At 41.6% G+C, this 11,760-nt stretch overlaps 1 protein-coding gene across 7 annotated transcripts in view; it reads left to right on the forward strand.

Annotated features, from left to right (window-relative positions):
• Eya1 (EYA transcriptional coactivator and phosphatase 1) overlaps nt 1–11,760 on the forward strand; it is a 144,911-nt gene that overhangs the window by 36,687 nt on the left and 96,464 nt on the right. For 2 of the 7 annotated variants that reach the window (XM_050142145.1, XM_050142143.1), the window contains 3 exons: nt 3,027–3,096; nt 3,426–3,571; nt 6,316–6,453. The exons of 1 other annotated variant lie outside the window; for it this stretch is intronic. In XM_050142145.1, the coding sequence (XP_049998102.1) occupies nt 3,027–3,096; nt 3,426–3,571; nt 6,316–6,453 (354 nt within the window). The remainder of the gene's footprint in view (nt 1–3,026; nt 3,097–3,425; nt 3,572–6,315; nt 6,454–11,760) is intronic. 4 more of the 7 variants (XM_050142140.1, XM_050142144.1, XM_050142141.1 and 1 more) reach the window with 3 other exon arrangements.

Raw genomic sequence — 11,760 nt, forward strand, 5'->3', positions numbered from 1 at the left:
CTCATGGCTGCTTCAGTCAACTCAGTGTGACATGACAGGGACTTGAAGCAGTGCTGGAGTCCCAGATGAGGGATGTGTATGAGGGTGAGGGCTGGAGCAGCAGCTGCTTTAGGATTTGGGATGAGTGATGGAAGGGGGAATGAAACAGTGACTGGGGTGTAGCTTCTGGGTAGGGATGTCAGAGTAATGTATGCTGAGATGGGAAAAGACAATAGGATGTAGGTGTCGAGGCCAGCGAGCTTGTGCTCCCCTCCACTCTGTCTTCAAAGATGTTACTTCTGTCTATCCTGAACACCCCATGTGTAAAACATGGGTCCAAAATTTTACCATTAATCATTTTCCTAGACAGATGATGCTGTTGTTTATTGAGTAGAATTAAAGAACAAACAAACAAACAGAAGAAAGGCCAGGGAAACAGGGAGACAGCCCATTTAGTAAAGTCCTTACTTGCAAGAATGAAGACTTAGGTGTGATCCTACAACCCATGTAAAAAATCCAGGCATCATGGCCTGTGCTTGTAATCTCAATCTTGGAGAGATGGGGCTAAGCTGTGAACCCTGGACTCGCTGGCCAGCCTGCCTAATTGAATCTGTGAGTTCCGAGCAAATCAAAGAGCCTGTCTCACAAATAAGGTGGGCAGTGCCTGAAAAAGGATACCCCAAAGTTAACATAGGCTTTGCCTCCACACACACACCTGAACACATATATGCACTGGTATACACATGAACATGCACAGGTGTGGACAAACATACCACAGAAATACAGAAAGAAGAACAAGGTCAGCAAAAAAAAAAATTGTGAGAATCAGAGAAAATCACTTATTTATGCAAACACTATATGAATCCCTTCATGGGAATTATCTTTCTTAGTCTTCACAAGGCACATATGAGGCCAAGAAGCAAACCTTGTTGCCAAAATGATAGGAAAGCTAGAGTAAGTGACTTGAAACCCCATGACGTGACTTTCCACAACCTGTGGCCCCCAGTTCTTGCTGCTTTCCTCTGTATACACAAAGACAAAGCATATATTTTGAGCACAAATTTCACAGACTTTCAGTGTGACAGACAAGCCTAACATCCCCCCTTGTTCTCTATGTAAACACAGTGTTGGATGCAGCTGTTGGGATGATAACCTTTCAGGAATTATGACCCAGAAGTTGAAAAGCAGATCTAGAACTAGGGAAGAATGAAGGAGGGTCTCGTGTATTCTGTCCTCAGGTGGCATTTGCTTTACAAACATTTGCTTTTAATTGTGATTGCCCAAGGGAGATAATTCTGCAGACATTGCCTACTTTGCTCTTGGCCTCTTTTCGCTCTTTGAGAAGGGGAGTGGAAGAACTTGTCCCTAAACATGGCCTGGACAAGTGTCAGTCAGCCCTTATAGTCTAAGTGTAACCTCACCAATACCTCCCTTCTAGCAATAACAGCTTCGAACAAATCTCCCTACAGGGAGGCTAGGGATTGGCTTTCCATGACTGTTCCTGCATCGGGCAAGGGGATGGGGACCAAGCAGGCATTTAGTAAGTACCCAAAGTCAGGGGGACATGAACCAGGTTGTCCTGCTTTTTCTTTCATGTAGATTCTGTCCCTCTTAAGGTGACACCCAGGGTGGAAATCTGGCAGAATGAAAGGCTAGAATGTGTCCAGACCTCTTTGTAGTCCCTGGGTTAGGTCTCATTTGTTTGAATGAAGAAAGATAGCCCATCTTTCCTGAGGTTCTAATCATCATCTCCCACCCTTCTCCCAAGTGCCCACTGGGAAATGAAGTGTGGGACGCATAAACGAGAAAGCATATGATTCTCTGAGTGCTTGGGACTTGACAGAGGAGTGAGAGAAACAGAGAGAAAGACACTGAGAAGTGGTGGAGGAGAACAACAACCGTGTTCCAGTCTGTAATGACCGCACCAAAGCAGGGAAGATTGGAAAGTTTGGGGGCAAATATGTGCTCACAAAATACTGTTATATGTAGGTAAATTGTCCTACGTATAACAAAAGTCAACATCTTAAACCTTTATACTTTTTAAAATTGGTTTTTGCTTTTGTTTTCTTTAAATTTGAATGAGAGTCAAAGTACATTTGATAGAAGCCTGGCGAATTTCTGGAACATCCAGAGTCAAGAAAATCTGATTAAAAGAAATTAAGTTTCACTTGATTGCTTCTTTCAGAAAAAAAAAAATAAAACAAAACAAAAGTGCTTGCTCGCGCTCCAAGGCGAATACGTGAGTCTGAGAGAACAGGAACATTCAGAGCAGCCCCGGAACCAGCGGGCTCAGCTTGCAACCTGAGATGCTCAAGATAGTTGTAGAAATGCAGCTTTACTAAACAACACTGTTACATCTACACAGGCAAAGGAGGATCGCTCCCATTCCCCTCACAGGAGAGATCGGACCAGTTTCTTGTTAATTCGGGTTGAGGTTTGCTTTCCTGATGCATACAGACCATAGGCCAGAGAACATTTCGGCTTCCTTCCTCCAGTTCAGCCTGGCTTTCCCGAGGGAAGAGCGCTCCTCACAACCAAAGCCCCTTGCCAAGTATTTATGGCTGTATTTATAAGTATTTATGACTGGATTTTTAAGAGTCAATTTAAAATTAGAACCACTCAATCAGTGCCTATGTGTTCCCCCCTTTTATAAAAAGGGGCTTATTTTATTTTACGTGTATGGGTGTATTGCCTGCACATGTCTACACCACATGCGTACATGGCTTGAGGAGGTCATAATGAGGCATTGGGTCCTCTAGAAACTGATCTTACAGATGGTTGTTAACCAACATGTGGGTGGGTGCTAGGGATCAAAGCCGGGTCCGCTGGAAGAGCAGTTAGTGCTCCGATCTGATCAGCCATCTCTCCAGCCCTCTTTGACTTCCTATTAGGAAGACCATAGGAAATCACCATGTCTGTAGATCACAGAGGTCAAATACCTGCAGCTTTCCCTGGTGGTGCCGTCGTCGTTTGTGACTTGCCAGTGTTTTCGCATGTTTGATATTCTCCTCGGGTTCCGAGCATCACTGTGTTTTCTTTTTCCTCAGCTCTCGGGAGCAGCAGCTTTAGCCCAAGACCAGCTCACCCATTCTCTCCACCACAGATTTATCCTTCCAAGTAAGATGTATTTTCTCTTAATCAATACATGACTTTTCTAAGTAGACTTTACCTTGTTCCGAGTCATGTCTGTGCCCATGTTTTGTCTTAATTTAAGCAAGCGTGAATTTTGTAGAGGGTTAATTAAACACACACATATGTATACAAATTGATTCTTAGCACCTCCTAGCAGCACTGAAGTACTTGGAAGTGCCTTATCGGTGCTAGTGAGAAGTCTGACTGTAAAGATGCACTCTTTAGCTGGAATTTGTGATGTAGTTGTTCATTTGACCTTGCATGTTTCCATCTAATGCATGGGCTTTCTATTTTCTGTCATTCCTGACAAATAGCAGACCATACCCACATATTCTCCCTACCCCTTCCTCACAAACTATGGCTGCATATGGGCAAACACAGTTCACCACAGGAATGCAACAAGCCACAGCCTACGCCACGTACCCACAGCCGGGACAGCCCTATGGAATTTCCTCCTATGGTGAGTCGCTGGACCGTTCGTTCTTCTTGTGGTGTCTTCTGATGGACCTGTGTTGTGTGTTTGAGTAGTACTTCAAGCGTGTTGCTGTTGGTCTCCTTCAGAAATTGTCATTACCCCCTTGCTTTCAATTCTGTGTAATTCTTGCTAGTGAGCATTGTAAGGGCAGTGAACTCTTACCTTGAGGTCAGAGGTGGTGAACAAGTTGCCTGGGTTGTAAGGCCCCTTGCTCTCCTTCCTCTCTGCTTATATCTGAATTTGGCATCGGAGCACTTGACTCTGGAATCCAAAGTATTTCTGTGCATATTTGTGATAAAATTTCTATGAATGAAGTCTTTTGGTGTAAAGATCCATTTCCTGTTTATCAGATGCCTAGCTATGATTAGGGAAGTACATGCAGAATTCAACAAACTCTTGCCCTGAAACTAGAGGTGGTTACCTGATCAAATTCCCGCATTATCACCCATTAGGAAAAATGATCTATATATCGCCTCCTGGACCGCCCTTTGAAGGTGCGGATCAGGAAGCATTTGAAGCTCACATGCTATTTGTTCCTTCCCACCTGGAGATTATCTTTATCTTGGTGTAATTTAACCTAATTGTGGTGGGCTCAATACCTGTAAATTAAAAAGAAAGCCAGCCAAATCCCAAAGTTCTGTTTGCAAAAGACTACAAATTTCAAAATACATTTTTTTTCAGTTGAGTTGTGGTTGCATTTTTTCAACCAATTAAATTGAAGTATACAAATATGGGGCATTTTATTAAGAACCAAAACAGAGAACAATCACAAAAAGTATATGAGTATTTGTAGGAAAAGACTAGACTAGGTCCTTCTGTACGTGATATCATTTTGCCAACTGTTACATTAGTCTTTTGTTGGTATAATTTTTGTGTTGTATACTTTCCAGTAAACACTGACAACACTGTTGTTTTGTTGAAGTTTTTCCACCGCCCATTAGAAGCTAGATAACTTTCGTCTTTACTGCTGTCTCTTGACCTCAAGGAATTTAATTCTCTATTAGTTTATTTTAAAACACATAGAAATGAAGTCTAACTTACATATAACACCAGCTTCTGAAGTTTTATTTCAAAACTATCAGCACTAAATGTCACTTTCTCTAAGGATGTGTTACCCCAGATTTCTACATAGTACTGTGAAAATAAGGAAAAAAAGGCGGGGGTGGGGATAGGCCTAGATTTTCAAAGTGAGAATAGCAGAGAGGATAAAAACAAATTTGTTAGAACTTAGATTAGACCCATCACTCATCTGCTCACAGGTTTCTAGGAAAGCGAGTTTTCTGCCTGGGGGTAGAGGTTTTGGAGACGGGATGACTCTGGGGGCTTTCCACCTCTTCCCACTTCTCCCCATCACTGCAGTTCCCATCCTGCGCCTCCAAGGTGGTCCAGTCAAGGCTGGAGGGAGGACAGGATGCCAGTGGGTGGAGGAAGACGGGGGGGGGGGTGTCCCTACTGGTGACACACAGAAATCAAGGGAGTTTCTAGAACTCTCCAGCCACCTTCCTAGGGCAGGTGAACTCCCAGGGATCATTCACAGGTTTGAGGTGTTCATTGGCAAAATTGCCTGTGCATAGCACATCACATTGTTTTTACATCTTAAGACTGTGTTAAGTTTTCAATGTTAAGGTCGTTGTGAGGTATTCAGAAATACTCAAGAAATTAGAGTAGGCGATCTCAGCCAAATCAGATTCTTCCACTGCCTTAGGATAATAACCTAACTTCATTCTACCCATGAAATTCCCCTAAAATGGAAATAAACAGCAAGACTACTGTGTATTCTAGATCTAAAAGATATAATTTATCTTCCCTGAAAACCAAGATTATTGAAAAATGTGAATTCTCTTGGCAGGACCGTTTCTGTGTTCCCTCTGTGGAAATGAGGGACCGTTGTCCATTTTTATGACTGTCTTTAATTACAATTGAGAACAGTGGCCTACCTTAGTTTTGCCAAGTTCCAGTCTGAAATTAGTATACCAGCCTGATGCTTTGAGAAATATTTGAGGAGCACAAATAATTTTGCTGTAATCTTATAAAGCATAAACTTGCATTTACATGATAATATAACATCAAATGTACTTTAGCCTGAATTTAGGAGAATCACATTTGAATACTTGAAAATAAGTAATGGTGAACAGGGTGCCCCTGGCCACTTCCACAGGTGTATAGATCACTCTGCTGTTTTAGAGGCTCCAATTCTTTGACATTCCACTTTCTTAATACCACCCTTACAGAAAGATCTAGATCCTCGGAGAAGGCTCCTCATTGTGTGTATCCTGCATTGCTTCCTTTGACTTCAAAGCACCTTGGGAAAAAAGATGAAAATCCTAGAGTCTCAGAGTAATCAGATCTCAGCGGAAAAGGAGACGTAGTGACTTGGGAACAATGTGTCTCCTCCTTTATTATGATTATTTCTCACTATGACAGAATGACCTACTCTAGTAAAATAACAAAATGAATTATGGAAATGATACCTCTAGAGTTCTGCTTTCTAGAAAGTTGAATGCAGGAAAACCAGAGCAAATCGTGTGAATAAACATTCAAATCTAGACTTTTTAAAAGAAAAATTGAGCTTGTGGTTTATGGCATTCAACGGTAAACATCCATACCCCATATTCCTGCAGACGAGATGGGGCACCTTTGTGACCAGGCAGTTGTGGCTGTGGGTGGTTGTTGATATTTACCAGCTTCTGAAAATGAACAGATAGATCAGCTGTCACTAACTGATTTAGGTGCATTGTGGGCAGGCATCAAGACGGAAGGTGGATTGTCACAGTCTCAGTCACCTGGACAGACGGGATTTCTCAGCTATGGCACAAGCTTTGGTACCCCTCAACCTGGACAGGCGCCATACAGCTACCAGATGCAAGGTTTGTATACAGCCCCTCTTTGCTGCTTTCCTACAACGGTTGGCTGTTAACTTCTAAAGCAAGCGTGGTGTTCTCTTAGCTGCAAGGTGATGAGGCAAGTGGCCTGGGCTAGGAGGCAGGTCAACAACACATTTCACATTAGATTCTTCACCTGCTGCCCTCTGGATCAGGATTTCCGTATTTACATGAAAGAATTAGATGGAATGATCTATAAAGGTGATATTTCAAATGCTCTAGCTTTGTCTTTAGCGCTCAAGTTTCTGCTTTTGTTGTTTGTTACTAGTTAGAAAAAGAGAATGAAAAGAAAGCGAAGTCAGCTCTGAGAGGCTGTAATGCGGTGTGTAGGAGCTCCTGGATATGGTGTAACCACCTCACTTTCCTACAAGGGATCTTTGGTTTCTTCATTTTAGTGATGGGTGGTACTGGGAGACGGTACGCTCTGCTCCCCAAATAGAGTATGTGATGTCTATTGCTCAATGATCTACCAAAGACTAAATCAAATTTACACAAAGCTACCCCACGGAGCCTCAAGATAATGCTTCCGAGAACCAGTGGGTCTCTGTTTGAAACTGCAGACCAAACATGGCATAGGTGTGATTCAAACACCGTGGGAGTGTCATCAAAGCCTTTTCTAGACTACCTGATACTACCTGAAATTAGCAGATTGTTACCAGGCAAATACTTCGGTAAATTTCTGGAGAGTAAATTTCACATAATTAAATATTTTTCTGAGGCTTGTTTTTGTTTTGTTTTGTTATTAACTAAACATCAGCTTCACAAATTATTTTTGATTCTCTAAGAGGCAAAAACAATTACATTGACTCCTCAGTCTTCTTGGCTGAAGGAGCTCCTTTTATGATTTTCATTTTTTATGTTTATTATGTGGTTATTCCTGCTATTTTTTGAAGATAAGTTAGAAAATATAAAGAAATACCAAAATAACTTCAATCATATACTCCTTATAATCTTCACCTTTCTTTTCTATGTACATACACCATAGACAATTATATTGCACAATATTGTTTGGTCATGTGCCTATTTTAAGTAAGGAATATATTTTAAAAATCTTTCTACATCAATGTTGTTTTCTAAAATATCATTGTAGTGGCTGTATGGTATTCAGGGGTATTTATGTATGGTGTTTATCTACTTCCTTGTTTGTTATTGGACATTTACAACAATGTCACGCATATCTTATCTGTATTTTTAATTGTTTCTCCTGATGAGTACAAGTGTGGGATTTCTAGACAAATTCTTTTATACTTTCTAAGAATTTCTATGTATTTACATGTGTAAGGATGCACTAGAGGGAGAACACAGTGCACATGTTGGTGTATAATATTAACTTTGTTATTTTTATATGTTTTTTAAAACTAAGGAGATAAAATTATTTTCTTCTACTCACTGGTATTATTCATCTTTCTTCAATGATTTATTATATTGAGGTTCTTCAACTTTGTATACTATTTCATAAACGTGATTTTAGTTTATGACTTTTCTGTTTAGTTTTTACCACACATCAAGTTAAAATTCTTTATGTCAAGATCCGCTGATTTTTTTTTCACATTTGTTTTTGCATTTGGTATAAAGAAGGCTTGAATTGAAAAGTTTTGCTACGTTTAATGGGTACAGAATAAAAGTCTTATAGGAGACAGGATTTATTGGTAGAAGGAAGCTACTTATATGCTGGATCCCAAAACTTTTAAGCTGTCTTGGAAGAGGTTTTGCACATGCTGAATTTCAATTGAGTAGAGACATAGGAGAAGCAAGAGGTGATGGAGACTCTTCCTTGATGAGTTTCACAGGCCTGGGGCAATGGAAGACATCATACAGCAAAGATCTATTGGCTCACAGGCTCTTGTCAGAGGGACAACCAAATACATTAAGCCACTGTGGATACCTCAAGGCTATGAGGGAAAAAAGCAGGTACTGTGGGGGTTCCATTGCCCACCAAGCGTCTGAGCCTGATGGAGCAGATGCAGTGGCAAAAGAGAGGAGACAAATGGACTGCCTTCTGAGTGGAGAAAGCCAATGCAAGCTCATAGCAAATTCTGTGTTAAGACAAATGATTCTTTTAAAAAATATATTTGATTGCATGTGGGTGGGTGTGTTGCCTGCACGGTGCCCATAGGGATCAGCAAAAAGTGTTAGATCCCCTGGAACTGTGAGTCACCATGTGGGCCTGGGTCCTCTGGCAGAGTAACAAGTGCTCTCAACTGTTGAGCCCTCTCTTCAGCCCAGCACGAATGGTCCTAGAACATGAGTCTTGGCAATCTTTAGATGCACTCTTCTAGCCCTGTTTCCTTAACTGCAATTCTCTTCATTGTCAATCTCTAAAGGGTTCGGGCAAGGAAACCTGGCTGTGGACCTAGAGATTTTCAGAACTAGAGATTGAACATTTTCTTCCAACATGCTTGAGAAACAAAATATTTGTTCTTTCAGATGGTCTGGGATTTTAGGACATTTTCATTCACACGCACAGATGTGGAGAGAGACTGATCTTAGGGATGAGAAAACACACATGCTTAGACCGGAAATTTAGGATGTTTCCATGCGTGTAGAACTTAAGGTCCAGGGATCTGCCTGTCCCTGTGGCCATGAGCACTGGGATTTTTCCATGCCAGGGATCATAACTCAGGTCTGTATGCTCATGCAGCATTCTTAAGCTACTGAGCCCTCGCAACCACTTCCAAGAGTCTCCACCATTAAATGGAGTGTGAAAACTGCTATTATCCGGGAACTTTGGAAGGCTACTTACGTACTCTGTTAACTTTGAAATGCCTTTTATGGTTTCTTTCTTTCTTTTTTTTTGATGATCTTTGACATATAGCCTTACCGTGTAGCCCTGGCTGGCCTCAGACTTGTCATTTAGCCAGGCTATTCCTGAATTCCTAATCCTCCTGCCTCAGTCTGCCAAGTGCTGGGCTTACGGGCATGTGTCAGCAGAACAAGACAAAGTGTCTTCTCAATACATCTTTTTTATTAAGATTAAAAAATTATTTATGTGTCTAGGTGTATGTCTGTGTGATGGTATGCTTGTATGTCTGGGGTAATGGCTGTGTGAGGGTATGTATGTATGTGGGGGGTAATGGCTGTGTGAGGTTATGTATTTGTGAGGGCAATGTCTGTGTGAGGATATTATGTGGGGGGGTAATGTCTGTGGGAGGATATGTATATATGTGAGTGGGGTAATGTCTGTGTTAAGGTATGTATATATGTGGGGGATAATGTCTGCATTATGGTATGTGTATATATGTGGAGGGTAATGTCTGTGTGAGGGTATGTGGGGGGGTAATGTCTGTGTAAGGGTATGTATGTATGCTGGGGTAATGTCTGTGTGAGGGTATGTAAGTATATGGGGGTAATGTCTGTGTGAGGGTATGTAAGTATATGGGGTAATGTCTGTGTGAGGGTATGTATGTATGTGTGGGATAATATCTGTGTGAGAGTATGTAAGTATATGTGTGCAAGGGAGTATGCACATGTGTGTGTGTGAGAGAGAGAAGGGGGTGTTTGTATAAGGGTATGTACATATATGGGGAGTACCCGAGGAATCCAGAAGAAGGCACTAGGAACCCTGGAGCTGGAGTTACAGGTGGTTGGGAGCTTCCTAACATGGATGCTGGGAACTGAACTCTGGCCGTCTGCAGAGCAGTGGTTGCTCTCAACCACTGAGTCTTCTCTGCAGTCCCCAGTACATGTCTTACAGTGTGTGTGTGTGTGTGTATGTGTGTGTGTGTGTGTGTGTGTTAACCATCTATAAAATAACATTCAAAATTTCTCAACTTGTACTAATTTATAATGAATAACATTGTTCCTTTGTTTAATTTCTTTTGGGGCTGTGGTATAGACCGGATATTGCCCAGAGCGGGCAAGACCTCAGGTTTAATTCCCAAATGGAACAAAAATATAACTACTAGCTAAAAGACAGGTCAGAGTGTAGTTTAGCAATCCAGGGTATTTTTTTTTCTAGTTTTCTCCATCAAAAAGGATGAGCTTTTCAATCATTAAAATAAAGGATGGGTGCTCAGAGTTAGCTGCTAGGGTGTCATTGTCGCCAGGAGAAACACTTGGGCTCTTTAGATAACTCATGTCGGCTGAAGTGTAGTACATGCCAAGAAACTTGGAGAGAGCAGGTGCCCATCACTTCTCCCAGCACCTCCAGACTCAGAGGAATAGCATAAGGATGGAGTTAGAGCTTTGACCCTGGGTACAGAATATAGTTCTGGAGCTATGCAGCTCCCTTCTGGTCTGGCCCTGCCATCTACCTCCATTCCCTAGCTCATGCACATACGAGGTGGCGCCCCACCTCTCCTGGGCACAAAGAGAGGTAGCATTAAGGTTTTATGTACACATTATTTTGACCCACACGGAGTCTATTGTGAAATGTCCCGTGGTGATTTAACTTACTATTTCCCCTGTGGTGGTGATCAAGTGATCAGTATTTTAATTATGATGATGATGATGATGATGTTCCAAGTTTTGTGATAATTCCAGTTTAGGAAGCATCACCTATCTTATTTTCCAAAGGAGTAGGGTGTTTATGTGTGTTTTTATGTGTAATATAAATATATATGTAACATATATTTCTACATCTGTATATGTATATGAAGTATGATTCATGTTTCCTGTATATAACAAAATATATTTTAATATTAACCTCCCCAAATTCTAATAACCCAATAGCCAAAAAGCACAGAAAAGGAAGGAAATTTAAAAAACAGAGATAAATCTAAGTAACGTTTTAAGAGAAGGGAAAATTACTGCTATGAAGAATCAGGGATTTTTGTACATAATACAAAAGGGTGCAGGGAGTGGGCGGGTAAAAGTGACTGATAGCAACTTGGAGTAGACGAAAGGTTGAACTGGTGACAATGGCGGTGGGTGTTGGGGAGTGAGACCAGCAGGAAGCAGAAGAGCTGTTGGCAAAGAAATAACCAGATTTCCAGGTGTGCTTGACTCATATTTCCACTTGGAGATTAAGGGATAAGTGAGAGGAAACAAAGAGAAGGTGGCAGTCATTTAAACATCAGATTGTTCATAGTTCAGAAGCTTGGGGGACAGTGGGTGTGCTTATAATCCTAAGACTCAGCCTCATGCTGAGGCAGGAGGATTGCCTTGTGTTCTAGGCTACAAAGTACCAAGACTCGTTGTATCCTATCCTGTCCTATCCTACCCTACCCTACCCTACCCTACCCTACCCTACCCTACCCTATCCTATCCTATCCATCCTATCCTATCCTATCCTATCCTATCCTATCCTATCCTACCCTACCCTACCCTACCCTACCCTACCCTACCCTACCC

Source organism: Alexandromys fortis, unplaced genomic scaffold, assembly GCF_014885135.2.
Source record: "Alexandromys fortis isolate MF-2015 unplaced genomic scaffold, M_Fortis_MF-2015_v1.1 scaffold_41, whole genome shotgun sequence".
Classification (NCBI taxonomy): Eukaryota; Metazoa; Chordata; class Mammalia; order Rodentia; family Cricetidae; genus Alexandromys; species Alexandromys fortis.